This window comes from Pholcus phalangioides, unplaced genomic scaffold (assembly GCF_987345545.1).
Source record: "Pholcus phalangioides strain wild (caught in Gottingen) unplaced genomic scaffold, Ppha-v1.0 ptg000004l_1, whole genome shotgun sequence".
Lineage (NCBI taxonomy): Eukaryota > Metazoa > Arthropoda > Arachnida > Araneae > Pholcidae > Pholcus > Pholcus phalangioides.
In genome coordinates, this window is record NW_028301597.1 from 46,070,425 (window position 1) to 46,086,005 (window position 15,581).

At 37.7% G+C, this 15,581-nt stretch overlaps 1 protein-coding gene across 1 annotated transcript in view; it reads left to right on the top strand.

The window, feature by feature from the left end:
- Positions 1-15,581, top strand: part of LOC149087699 (neural cell adhesion molecule 2-like) — a 271,875-nt gene that overhangs the window by 139,536 nt on the left and 116,758 nt on the right. The window contains exon 3 of the mRNA XM_089231589.1: positions 3,396-3,506. Within this exon, the coding sequence (XP_089087715.1) occupies positions 3,396-3,506 (111 nt within the window). The remainder of the gene's footprint in view (positions 1-3,395; positions 3,507-15,581) is intronic.

Sequence of the window (15,581 nt, forward strand, 5' to 3'; positions counted from 1 at the left end):
CCTCCCCCCGCATAAGAGAAGGGGGGCCACGACAAAAAATGTGGTCCAAATGGGGCCATTGGTTAAGAAAAGGATAAAAAAACATTTCCGTAGAGAAATGGAATATACGCAGAAAATAACGGTGATTTCCCCTTCAGTATTTTTGACTCGATAACCTTTATACAGGGTGTTCTGTAAATGCTTGCACGGCCTTTATCTCATCAACCGTTCGTCGTAGAGGTGCGATTCCAATTTAAAATATGCTCAACAGGCGTTCAAAAATCACCCTGTACCAGTCTTGAGAATGAAAATATAGTGTGTCACGAAATAAAAAATCTCAATTTTCATAATGTTCTTCTGTCTCTAACTTCCAATTAGAAAGTTGGCTGCTGGTGCCAACAACAACAAAAAAAATCCATATTTCTAAGCGCAATATTCACAGAGATATTCGATTTTCGAAAACGGATGTAAAATCTGGGAAAGAACAACTTTAAATGCGGGTAAAACGGTTTTTATCGTATTTAACGCTGTTCTTTCATAACTTTTCTGATTTTTGAATTTGAATATCTTTGAGAATATTGCATTTAGAAACAATTTTTTTTTTTCGTCATCAGGACAGACAGTACATCTTTCTAATAGGAAGTTAGAGCACAGGGAGACATTATGAAAACTGAGATATTTTATTTTGTGACACACTGTATTTTCATTCTCAAGATTGGTACAGGGTGATTTTTGAACGCCCGTTGAGCATTTTTTAAATTGGAACCATACTTTTACGACGAACGGTTGATAAGATAAAGCCGTGCTAACACTTATTAGACACCCTACATATTTTATTTCCTACCACACACTCTTAGATACTCAATACTAAAAAAAAAACATTGTGATTTCTGTACAAACCATAAAGAAAGTCGTAGTTCATGTTCCTATCCAAAAGTGAAAATTCTAATAAAAAAAGATCTAAAATTATGACAGAGAGGTATGTGGGTAACATGTTAGACATGGGTTTATATGTTTACAGACAGTCTGAGAGCAGCGTGTGATTTCGTCCGAGCTTTTCTGTCACAACACACGTCTCAGTGAAGATGTCTGTATCAGGAAGAAATAACTGAAATGTCTGTGTCATATGTAACTCTGAAGTAAACAACGGAATTCAATATCTTTCTTCATTTTTTTTTTTTTACAAGGAAAATAAATAAGTAAAAAGTGTATATCCAGTGAGGGAGGAATAACCGGAACAAAATGTTTCCGATGTAACGCGAGCAGCAGCTGCGTTCCAAAAAACACATTTCGAGAATCAATGTTTTGTGTTGCAGGTTTTCTTTCCAATTCATTCTTACAACATTCAGATATTTATGTTCCGAATATTTTGTGAAATCAGCTCGATGTGCTCAATCTGATATTCAATTGGATTCCGGCATGTAAGAGTTCACTCCGCAAAGAACTTTCACAGAATAAATTGGAATTTATATACTAATTTCACAAATTTCACGCTGTTAAATCGGGGTTCATTTATAGTTGTGTAAATCGAACCCCGATAAGACATTTTTTTAAATATTTTTTGCATGTAACATTGCTTTTCGGAACGCATTTATTAATTAAAAATTCCTAAGAAGATGGATTGCTAATGAGATGTACAGGGTGAGCAAAAAAGTCCGTGGAAACTTTAAAAATTCATAAAAACAAGAAAAATAACCGAAATAAAAAACGGTTTGCAGGGTTAGCACCGCTAGGTCATGGGAATTATTTTAAGACTGGAAAAAAAGAATCAAAAACAGCCGATAGGTGGCGCGTACGTGCACAAGTCAAAGAAAAGATACGCAAATAACGAACAGAATGCCTCCAAATCGTATATTACAGCAGTATGTGTTCTCACATGACCATCACCACCACCACAGGGGATAACACATATGCAGGCGAGTCACAAATCCAGCAACGGCAGAGTGCAGCAGTTCCGCATACACTGTTTACAACTGTTTGTGGATTAGGAGCGCAAGTTCTTATGGCCGTCTAATTTGCATATTTCCGCCGAAGTCGCTCGTACTAGCGCCACCTATCCGGCTCTTTTTTTAGTTATTTTTTCCCTCTGGAAAAAATTCCCGTGACCTAGCTATGCTAACCCTGCAAACCGTTTTTTATTTCGGTTATTTTTCCGGTTTTTCTTCATTTTTAAAGTTTCTACGGAATTTTTGCCCACCCCGTATATGCGGTTTAATAATACTACGCATACGAGTCAGAGTAAGAAAAGCCCGTAGGCCACATTTTACTGGTGAACCGTTGATCCTATAGGCATACTTCACATTACTAAAAGTATCCAAGTAACGTTTAGATCCCAAATACGTCATTTCTATTGCAAGGGGTTGTACAGTTATGAAAATAAAAGAAAAAAAATAACTATTTATACGGACACCTTGTGCGTAACCAACTTGGAAATTTGTTGCCCTGTCTCCCCAAAAACCAACAAAAAAATTTACTTTTATGAGTGCAAAATTCACTGAGATATTTGATTACAAAAATTGGATTAAAAATGGGAAAGAACTGCTTATAAAAGGGAAAGAAACATTTTCCCCTCCGTTTTTTTTTTGTTTTTTTTTTTGTTCATTCCCAATGTTTTCTCCAATTTTTTAGTTCAAATATATCAGTGAATATTGATTGTCTATAGAAACGTGAAAAGCTTTTGCCTCAGGAGGGACAGCACAAAAACTTTCTAATGGGGTTTTTTGAGGTCATAGGGTGTCCGTGTTAAAAGTTTTTTTTTTTTTTAAATTTTAATAGGTATATTTCCTCGCAGTATTAATGACGTATCTGAATTATACGTTATTTAGATGGGGTTTTTTTTGTCATTGGATGTACAGTGAAACCTCGTTAGTGCGTCATCCGGTTAACACGTCACTCCGCTTAACGGGTCACTTTTTGGAAGTCCCAGTTGTCCTCAGGCAGGAATTGGCACAGCTATGGCTTACTCCGTTTAACGAGTCACTCCGCTTACTAAGTCATATTTTTGCTCTCCCAAGAGTGGCTCATTAACGAGGTTTGACTGTATACCTTTAGGATCAACGGTTCGTCAGTAAAATATGACTCACGGACTTTCCTTACCCTGTACAGAATAGTTTCCCAAATTTTTTCCTCTCATCGCCCCCAACGCAATCTAACCCATAAAATCCTATGTCATACCCGTAGCTTCTATAGCCCCCCCCCCAGGAACATTCCATCGCTACCCAGGGGGAGTTAACGCCCACGTTGAGAATCACTGCTGTACTGTTCAGCAATAAGTAGTATGGGTGTTGTCTGGCTCATGTTTCGCAAATATTTCCTTTGAAATTCACAAAGGATGTTTAAATTACTGTATTGTTTGTAATTTACTTTTATTCTGATTTCAAAGTTGTCATTATTTAAGCTTCTTTTCTTCCCAACAGTGCCTCCGAAAGCAATGGTCATAACCGACGACCGGGGCCAAATCATAAGGCAAGTGGCCGGTCCGTACGACGAAGGCGTCTACCTGACGCTAACATGTGAGGCTGATGGAGGTAAAAACGAAACTATTCGAAAGATATTCCATAGTTAATTTCAATTCAAATTATCTGTCTTTGTTTAGATGCGAGTATTGTATAATTTTTTTTTCAAAAGCAGATTCTATGTTTGAATGCCTATTGAAGTCCGCAATACCAACAAAATGACAGTCAGATACGTTTCTAATTTCCATGTGCAATTGAGCCTAAAACCATATTGTGGATAATCAGCTGGAAAAAAAACTATTTTCAAATAAATTGAAAGTAATGTCATACAAAATTCAACGTAATTCGATTAAATTTCTTTATTGAAATTTGGTTCCTCCTGATACCTCTATACATAGGTTTACTCTTTCAGACAATGCATGCACAAACGTGTAGGCTGCTTTTTCTCACTGTAGAAATTTTGTTTTTGACATCAGGAGTGAAGCCTTGACTTGAAGGAATGTGTAGGTTTTGAGTTATACTCACGTACGGTGAATGTGAACTTATTCGTGTATTTTCATCAGAGGGCAGCACCTAGAGTTGAACTTTCAGGAGCTTGTAAGATGTCTTCCTGGGGAGAAAGTGATTCCGGGAAAAATGGGATTCATTGCATAAAATTTAGCAATGAAATTCTGAAAAAAAAAATGCGAAGATGAATATACACTGCATCATTTTGATGAAAAAAATTGAAAGAAGTGATTCATTTCTTCACAAAAAAAAATTAAAATTTGAAGGAAAAAAACAAAACTTTGCAAAAATAAAGATTTGATGAATTTCGGTTTTTAATGCATTCTTTGAGTATCAAAAATGCGAAAACATCTTAAAAACTCCAAAAAAAAAATAAATGTTCGATTCTGAGAGGGTTAAAATATGCAAATTATCCATTCCATACAGTACGATGTGCCATTAGAATTGAGGATCTTAAGCTAGAAAAAAAATCATCCATCATTTCTTTCAATCACAATAATACACTGCTGGCCACCGTAAATGCAACACCCTGAAGGAAGCATGCAAATAATAGGAAATTTACAACATGTATTAGCGGATATGAGATATGCAAATGATTAGAATTTCAGTGCAGACGCACATCACGCGTGCCTGTGGCGCCACTTCAAAGCGCTATTTAAGGCTTGGAGATTTCGACGATTGGAAGTACGGCAATTGTGTTTTTCTTGTGGATTTTTCAAAAAAACGATCAATTATGCCTCGTAGAAAACAGCGATCATCTTTTGATCAAGTATCCGAGTTCGACAGAGGAAGGATAGTGGCCTACCGAGATTGCGGATTATCTTTCAGGGAAATCGGTAGTCGTGTTGGACGAAACCTAACAACTGTAATGCGGATATGTGATCGTTGGATGCAGGAAAGTACGACGGACCGACGTGTTCGATCGCATCCACCTCAGTGCACCACTTCACGTGATGACAGGCGTATTGTGCGTATGGCAGTGACGGATCTCTCAGCCACACCACGAACCATAGCACAGCACATTCAGTCTGTACCGCATTATCCAGCGTCTGCGCGTACCATTCGACGCCGTTTACAGCAGAGTGGTCTGTCCGCAAGACGTCCATTGCTTCGTCTACCCTTGACGCAGAACCACAGACGTCTCCGCCGCCAATGGTGCGATGAAAGAAGGATGTGGACGGCACAATGGAATGAAATTGTCTGTACTGACGAGTCACGCTTCTGTCTGCAACACCACGATGGTCGGATTCGAGTCTGGAGACACCGTGGAAAGAGGATGCTGAACAGCTGCGTTATGCACCGCCACACTGGTCCTGCACCGGGTATTATGGTATGGGGCGGTATTGGATATCACTCTCGCACTCCTCTAGTACGCATTGCCGGTACTTTAAAAAGCCAGCGCTACATCTCCGAGGTGTTGGAGCCAGTTGTCCTTCCTTACCTTCAGGGCTTGCCCACAGCCATATTTCAACAGGATAATGCGCGACCACACGTGGCACGCATTGTCCAAAGGTTCTTCGTCAATCGCCAGATTGAATTGCTTCCCTGCCCAGCTCGCTCTCCGGATCTTTCGCCGATAGAAAACATGTGGTCCATGGTTGCTCAACGATTGACCCAGATTACATCTCCAGCTGCACACCAGATCAACTTTGGCAACGCGTGGAAGCTGCTTGGTCTGCTGTACCCCAAGAACACATCCAAAGTCTCTTTGAATCAATGCCGAGGCGTGTGGCAGCGGTGATCTCCAACAATGGCGGCTACTCTGGCTACTGATTTTGGCAGGAACCACACTTCACAGAAGTCTATAAATTTAATCATTTGATGCTTGGTCAACATGTTATCTACAAAATAAATATTGTTGCGATATCTCTTGTCTTTCTTGGTGTTGCAATTTGGGTGGCCAGCAGTGTACATTCATTATTGGTATCCAATAGGGGGGAAAAATCTCAATTGATACAAGACAAATAAATTAAATGCATTTTAATAATTCAATCTTATTTATTAAAAACAACTAATCACATTGAAAAAAAATATATATAATTACGATAAAATTTTAATTGAATTTGAATAGAATATTAAAAAGATAAGCATTGTCCTATTAAATCCAATATTGACGATGTTTTATTCCCTATTCATTACTACTTTCTTATTCATTACTATATCTTATAGTCATTATAAGCACAATGCATCCCAAGTTATATACAAACATGATACATTAATTGATTAACGTTAGCAGGTAATCGAAATTTATTTTTGGTAGAAAAACGAAATATTAACATTTTAGAAAAATAAAACTATATAAAAATGTTCTCAGTATTTCTTTTAGTTAGTAAACGTTATGATATATAATAACTATTTTTATTTGGTTTTTCCCTAGTTAAATATATTGCTGTCTTAATTATTTATATAAAGTGAATAATTAAATTCTTTTATTAATCTCTATAATGGTTTCGACTTTGAAATCAATATATAGATTTATGAAAGAATTCTATTCATATAATTTGCTTGTAAATAATTAATTTCAGTTTGGAACAATCATTAAAATTTTATGTAGTAGAAGTACAACCAAGTTTCCATACAGTGAAGGCACTTTATCTCATAAAGTTAATTAATTATGTGGAAAATGCGTTTAGCATAGAAATAATTTTCAATTTTTGTAAAAAAGTTTAAGCATTTCTCGGTTAATGAAGTTCGTTTTATCGAGATAATAATATTGCAGTGAAGCCTTTATAAGACGGAACGTCCAAGGGACTGAAATTATTTTCCGTTTTAGACTGGTTTCCGTTTTATAAAGGTGCACCTAAAAATACGTATACAGGACGATTCAGAAAAGATGGGAAAAACTTTAACAGGTGTGAAAGTATACACCAATACAAACAATTGTCATCAAAGAATGCATGGTCTAACATGGTTTGCAAAGGCGCAAGCGCGTTTCGAAACGGCCATTCCGCAAACATTAAAGCGGCATTCCTGTTGAAATTAAATTTTTCTCCCCATAAATTTTATCTGGAAGAAAGGAACACTATGCATGCAAATGTAACCTGGGGAAGAAGAAACCGCATGAAAATCTGCACCACAGTGGACATCTGCTTTTTCAGTATTACTAAAGTACCTTTTATTCACTATCACGCTGATTTGCATACAGTTTCTTCTTCCGCAGGTTACGTTTGCGTTTCATGTTAGACTATTCAATCTTTGATGACAATTGTTTTTATTGGTGTGTACTAACACCTGTTACAGTTTTCCCCATCTTTTCTGAATCGCCCTGTATGCAGTGATTTACTTCCGTCACTTTCGAAACTTTAATTTTGATAATATCACCCTAAAGCCGTTATTACACTATAAATATTTGATAAAATATATTTTTCAAAACTTGAAAAATGCAATCAATAAACGTATCGGTTACATCCGAGTGAATGGAATCAACAGGCTCATTGGTTGTTTTCTTTTCAAGTTTTGTAAAATATCTTTTGTCAAACTTTTGTAGTGTAACCTGGCGTAACTACTATAAACCAACGAGTATTAAACAGAGACAGGCATATTATTTTGAATTTTTTTTTTAAGTTTTGATGTTCCAAAATTTGTGAATCATGCAGAAATCATTGGCGATACATTCTGAAAACTTCAGATTCGAATGTCTCCGTAAATATATCACATTTAAAAAGAAAAAAATTTCCCCTCGGAAATTACTTTTTAGAGCGGAATCTAGATTGAATAAGGGGCCGTTCAAATATTAAGTAAGCAAATTTTTTGCCATTTTTGACCCCCCCCCCCATCAGCAAAACTTCGTCATCACTGCCCCCCTACCTCCTAACGCATAATGGTGGAATCAGAAACGTACGCAGGAGGGGGGCATAGGGGCTCGTGTGCCTCCCCCCGACGAAAAAAAATATTTTTTAATGCAAAAAATATTTTTAAAATATTACAATAGATTTCTGTTAATTTCAATGATATTTGAAGGGCAAGAACTCAAAATTCCTCTTTAAAAAATTCATTGCGAACCACCCTTTATGCCATACATGGTAAACCCTTGACCCGCAGACAAAATGTGGCCCTGAAGGTTATCTGATGGTGCTTGCTCCCCTCAAAACTAATTTTGTAAAAATGAACATTGCGACACATTCACAAATCGCTTAAATAACCCGTGGCACAATTCCAGAGCATTTAAGTGGCCCGTGGCACATTTTCAGATCACTGAAATAGACCTCAAAGATCACTTTCATATTCAAAGATCACCCAAGTAACCCGCGACACAGTTACAGAACACTTAAACGATCCGTGGCACATTTAGAGATCCCTTGAGTGATATGTGGCACAGTTTTAGAGCACTTAAGCGGTCCCCAGTGCGGTTCTACATCACTCAAGTTACCCGCGGAACAGATTACTAAAGTGATCCATAGCATAATTACGGATCACTTGAGTGATGCGTGACACAGTTCCAGAGCACTTGAGCGGCCCTGAAAAATTTTCAGAGCACTTGAAGGATCCGTGAAACATTAGAGATCATTAAAGTGGCTCTGTAGGGGACTTATCAATAGGTAGAATGATAGTTCAGGTGCCCAATAACTAGGGGATGTGAGCGGTTCTATCTATCTATCTATCGAAAGGTTTTATTTTATCATTGTTTACTGATAAAAGAAGACTGTTGAAGAAAGCGATAAGGGATAGTAAAAAGGAAGTTGAATCTAGGTTGGCAGATAACATTGGCTCTGACCCAAAATCATTTTTTCGATACGTCAATAATGGATGTAAGGGGACAGTTGGTCCCCTCTCGATAGGAGGCTCTAAGGTAGAGAGCAATGTAGGCATGTGTAGTGCTTTCAATGACTTTTTCGCGTCGGTTTTTAATGGAGATAATGATATTCGATATACGGGTGTTGCATGGGGTAATAAAACCCTCAACGATATTCAAGTAGAAGACGTGGAGGTCCTAAATCTTCTAAGAAATGTATGTGCAAGCAAAGCACCAGGACCAGATGATATCTATCCCAGGGTTCTCAGGGAAGGTGCTAATGAATTGTTGGGGCCAGTCGCACAGATATACAGGAGTAGTGTTGCTGAGGGTATCGTCCCGAGAGATTGGAAACTGGCTAACGTTGTTCCGATATTTAAGAAGGGTAGTAGAGAAGTGGTGTCTAATTATCGTCCAGTGAGTTTGACGAGCTCCCTCTCGAAAATTTTGGAAATTATCATCAAAAGGCAGTTTGTGAAGTGGATAGACGAGAATAATGTATTGTCGGATAATCAGCATGGGTTCAGGAAGGGGAAGTCATGTGTAACTAACCTCCTTTGCTTCTATGATTACGTGACTAAGGCTTTGGGTAAGAGCAAAAATGTCGACGTTGTTTACCTTGATTTCCAGAAGGCATTCGATCGGGTACAACATGGCAAACTCTTGAAGCGTTTACACGAGATTGGAATAGGGGGCAACTTGCTGAATTGGATAGAATCGTGGTTAAGAGATAGGTCGCAACGAGTTATGGTGAACGGGGAATTCTCTGGTTGGACAGACGTCACAAGTGGAGTTCCTCAGGGAAGTGTCCTTGGCCCCATACTTTTTTCACTTTTTATCGACAAACTCGATCAGGGTATCGATGGAATTACTAGCAAATTCGCAGATGATGTGAAGCTAATGGGGGTAATCGGGAATGAAAGCGATAGGGAGTTGCTCCAGACCAACTTAGACAAGATTGCAGCATGGGCAAATGAATGGAGCATGACGTTTAGCGTAGATAAGTGCATGGTCGCTCATTTTGGTTCAAACAACCCACGGTTCTCTTACGAGTTGAATGATGTCACTATCCCGGATGCAACTAGAGTCACCGATTTGGGAATTCTCATTGACGAGCGACTTAAGTTTTCTGAACATTGTTCAGCGGTTGTCAAAAAATCGAATAGAATGCTTGGTCTCATTTTCAAAAAGGTCTCTTCGCGTTCTCCTAAAGTCATTCTTCCGCTTTTTCGAGGCTTAGTTCGTCCTGGACTGGAGTATGCGGTAAGGTTTTGGAGACCATACCTACAGAGGGACATAGACTTGATTGAAGGGGTGCAGAGAAGAGCTACGCGTGTCCTTATTGGCACACAGGGCTTGAGTTATGAAGAGAGACTTCATTTTTTGAATATGTTTACATTGGATGAACGCAGGTGTCGAGGAGATATGATCGAAGTGTTCAAAATTTTCAATGGGATGGATAGGATGGACCATGAACTTTTAGTACACCGCCAATCAACCGCTTTTACAAGGGGACACCAGTATCGATTGGTGAGGGACAATGCAAGGTTATGGTGTCGCAGGGAATTTTTCTCTAATAGGGTTGTTGATAAATGGAATAGCTTACCCCCGGAGGTAGTAAATTGTAACACAATTGACACGTTTAAAAAGAAATACGATAAACATGTTGGGGTCAATCGAGAAGCTATCCATTCTTAGAATAAGACAACCATAAGTATTCTTTATGGGCATTGTATAATATTTTATCATGTGTATATATTGTTTATAATTTGTGTTAATTGCATTTTTAATGGGGTTGCTGTATTTTTGAAACATATGACATCCATATTTTTATGGGCATCTTTTTATCAGCCACCTCGTTGGGCATTTTGCCTGTTGTGGCGTTGTATTTGTATTTGTATTTTTTCGTTTTTCCCTTACCGAATAGATAGATAGATAGATAGAACCGCTCACAACACCGAATAAGATGGAATTAAGTATATTCGATATCTTCACAAAGGATGGTGGATTACGTAAGCATCATCCAAACCCACCTCCCCCCATTGTCATCAAAAGTCAACAAATCGGTCTAATCGGAAATAAATGTCTACAAGCATTATTTTTGCGAATTACTTTTTAGCGCGGAATTCAGTAGTTGGAAAAGTTAACTCACTTGGTCTAAATGAAAATTTAATTTTTCCATTTTCTTTTTCTGTGTACGACCCCATGGGAAGTTGAAGACATTTTTTAGTTACCGCACGTCATTTGAAAACGTTTTGTAATTTGAAGTACGTTACGCAAGTCAACGGTTGCAGATACAGTGGAACTACAGTTAACAAGCAGTTCGGTTAACGAGCAATTCACATAACGAATAAAAATGTTTAACAAATTCCTGACTCAGTTTGTGCTTTGTTTATTTATTTTCACGTTATTTCAACTGAGCTGATGATTTTTTGTTTCGCCCCCCCCCCTCCCACACACGTATTATAGAATTGTGGATAATATTCTCCCCTACAGTCTCCGGTAAGAGTGCCTCACTCGGAAAATTTGCACGTGCGAATGTGAATATTTAGGATACGAAACTAGATGCAGCATTGCAGCCATGACTACGTGCTCTAGAAGTTTTTTTTTTTAAATTCTTTTCAAATTCTGGAGAAAACTGTGGGCTCATTCCATTATTGGACGTGATTTTGAGGGGGGCTACCTCAAGGAGCCGCTACTTGTCGAAGAGATTATGTGCTTGGGCAAGACCATGAACTGGAGGAGGATGAGGTTGGCATTCCAGAACTATGAAAAATATCTAAGAGTTGACGGCAGATGAAGTCAAGGATTTCACACTAGCAAGAGTTTATGGACGGTATCTCAGCTGAGGGGAAAAGAGAAGTAAGGAAAAGTCCCTCTCATAAAATGAGATTAGACAGATGTCTGGAATATGGTAATCTGTACAGCACTCTGTAGAAAAGAACTAACCAAATAAAGCTGCAGCAGTGTGCGAGCAATGAATCTGTCCAACGAACACTGCAATTTCCCATTTCCCAGAAATCCTAGAAAAGGAGGCAAAAGAAAGTGTCATTGAATAAGGTTCTTTTTGAAAGTCACGCAAAAAGTATAAGTTTTCAAACAACGGTGAGTCGGTAAATCGTTCTAAACGATTGTCCTCGTCATTTATAATGAGTTAATTTGTAAACATAATTGCAATTTATGTTTTATTACGGTTATTAATTTTTATACAATGGTTATTTTATTGTCTTATGTATTATTATCGTGTTTAATTATTGATTGAATGTGGTTTTTATTAATCATTTTTGTGAGAATGAATAATTGTGGAACGAATTATCCAAGTTTCTATTATTTCCTATCGGGAAGTTTGAATCGAATAACGAGCTATTCGGATAACGAGCACGATAGCGGAACGAATAACGCTCTTTAACTGAAGTTTCAATGTAGTCGCTGTGCAAAGAATTTGGACCAGCCTGTTGACATCCTTCCAAACCACTATTCATCAACGAGCTTTTCCCTCCTCCCGACCTTTCATAAACAGTTCCACCTGTTTACAAACTTTGACATTACTCATGAATTATAAGACTCTGATTCGTATACATTTCTTGGTTACATTTGCATACATTTCTTGGTTACATTTGCATACATTTCTGATTACATTCGCATACATTTCTGATTACATTCGCATACATTTCTGATTACATTCGCATACATTTCTGATTACATTCGCATACATTTCTGATTACATTCGCATACATTTCTGATTACATTCGCATACATTTCTGATTACATTCGCATACATTTCTGATTACATTCGCATACATTACTGATTCGCGTATTTTCAATGATATTTTTCCGTGCACCGTCCTCTATGCCCAAAACTTTGTGCTAATTTATTTTTCTGCGCAATAAAAAAATTCCCCTCGTGAAAATGACTTTCGCAAAACGCATGCAAACATAACAATTCCTTCAATTTTATGAATTTTCGCGAATTCAGGGGACACCCTGAATTTCACTTTAATTTCAGTTACAATTTCCTATAAAAACAAATTGAAGTTTTCAATCAAAAAATAAGACGAATATTACAGGAATTTCAATGATCTAAATTCTAACGTGAACACATAGTGAAATTAAAGAACATTTCTACGAATTTTTCATTAAAACCCCCATATATTTATTACGAAACCGAATTTATTGTCCAGTCGATATGAATCATTAAACTGTTAATTAGTAAATTAAGGGAACTCTCGTTAAAGCCGATTGATGACTCTCCCTCATTTCAAACTGCATTCCAGTTATATTAAATCATGAAAATCCATAATTGAAGCCTAATGGCTCATCGGCGCTTTAATATCGAGAAACCACACGCACACACCTTTGGTAAGAATGAACTCCGGATATCATTACCCCGAAAGTACAGCATTAAGCACTCAATAACGTACCATGATGTGATCTCTCTCAATGCATATTCCACGAATTCAGATTACTCTGTCTTTTCTGCTTTGCCCTGATCGAGGACGTGAATTTTCAACTTAATCTTTTCTTATTCTTTATATCACCTCTAATACAGCATTTCTCAACCTTTCTGAATCAGAGAAACACTAGCATGTCTGAAATTATTTGTCGGACCAATTGTATCCCGTATTACGGGACATCATTTCAATTTTGGTTGTACCGATTTTTTTTATACGATAAACATTGAATTTTTAATATTTACTAAGGTCATGAATACACAGCGTTTTCATTCGACTAAACCTGTGTATAACGATGCTGTGCCTTCAACGATAAAAATGCCAATATCGGTATTTTCTTTGGTCATAGCGGAATTACTATTCAATAGGAAATAGCGCAAATGCTCAAACTCTCTACAACGATAACCTGTGTATATAACAATATTTTTTCTAGATCCCCGTACAGGTTTTAGTGTATATAAATTATACTGTGATAAATATTTATCTCTAATATTTTTCTAAGTTCAACGTTTTTTTCTCAATTTTTCTGCAATTTCAATAACAATTGGCGATTATACCTACTTCTGGCAGCGTTGGTGATGTCCCGTATTTTACAATATTTAAGATCCCAGTTTTACTTTTTTTACTTAATTAAATACGGTCATCTGACCATTTGATAAAATTTTTCCCGTGAAATACATTTTTTTACTGCGTACATCGTTTATTTTCTCACTTCTTCACAAAACTGAGCTCTAATTAGCAGATGATATGTAAGGCTCAATAAATTACATTTTTTGCCTAAATTTAGTGATACCCCGTATTTATCGCATCCCCCCCCCCAGTTGCGAAATTTTCCACGATGATGTAATATATATTGAACCCAAGTATACAGGTATAACTTTTTATTTTGACCCATATGGATATTTCCAAAGGTTGAATAACTTTTCATTTAGTTAGAATCAGTTTTGTTAGGTCTGCTTGCGGACCACCTATATCGTCGTTGTGGACCGCTTCAGGTCCGCGGACCATAGGGTGAGAAACACTGACATAATACATTACAAACACATAACATAATTTTGATCAAAAATTCCACTTAAGGGAATTTTTATTTTGATATATGTCCGTGACTGACGTTGGGAATTCCAGGAAATCGCATACAAGTATATCTTCACCCCATAACCCGAAATGTGACCCTTGCAGACATCTGATGGGGTCCAAGACCTCAAACTTAGTTTTGTGAAATCCAACTAAATTATCTCGAAATGTGCAGCTAAAGGGACCAACCTCATACACATGGATATGCGGTTCAATTCTAGATCACTTAAGGGACCCGCGGCTCAGTTCTAGATCTCTTAATGGACCAGCATGGCACATTCACAATTCACTTAAGTGACCGACGACGCTGTTCCTTATCACTTATGTGACCGGCGACGCTGTTCCTTATCACTTGAGCGGCCCGCGACACGTTTCCAAACCAATGAAGTGTGTGGCCAGCGCCCTCTCCTGAAGGGTTGAGCATCCTTCACTCAGAAGGTGGAAATTACAGTAGAATGGTTTGGTTTTTTTCTCCGTTAAAATGAGTTTTTATAGTTTGGCATTAGTGTGGACGTGAATCAGTTTCAGTCGAGGAAACTCCTCGGCGCGGCGTGAAAATAAGGAGTGAAATCTGTCAAATGGAGCTCAACCGCTTCCGGGAGATGAAATACAACAACAAAAAAGACCAAAATAAGAAAAAAAATTGGACGTTAAATTATAGTCCTGGTGAATTTTTTTCATTGCCTTAATTTCGTCAGCGTTAAATCTTCTTTTGTTTGGAAGAACTAAACGTGACCGGAATAGATGAGAAGCAATTCTCCGTTCAAGGCCTTTGGAATTCATCTCACGCTCCTGGAATTTCAAGATGTTTACCGCTAATTGCCTCCTACCAAAAAAAACCCCAATTTTTTTTTTTTTTTTACTACAACCCTCGGCTGTTATCGAACGCTATCTTAAATCCAATTATTCAACTACTTGGTTGATAGACTTCAAAAGTTCGAAGCTTCTCCCTTCAACTCCGTTGGATAACTGTATTTATAACGAACTATGGAAGATATTGCTTCCCCTGAGGGGGGGAAATCTTGTGCGAACGGTATAATTTTATATTTAATACTCTCGCCACACGAATGATGTAATCGTGGTTATTGCTGTTGGGCATTTTCCTGGTCATTTCGATGACTTTATATTTCCATAGTTTTTATGGTTTTGGAAGCTCGAGGTGATTTTGTTTATCTGTTATCTATGCTAATATGAGTACTGATGTATAACAGATGAGCTTCTCCTTCATGTTCATTCAAGCCCTGTTTCTTAATGTGTAAGAGGGATATTGACCCTTAGGGGAAGGGTGATGGAATGATCTCGTCCATACTCCTCTGTGGAATTTCTAGCGAAATGGTACATGGTGGAATGTGCGGGTATAAATTGCGAACTTAACGTGAAGTT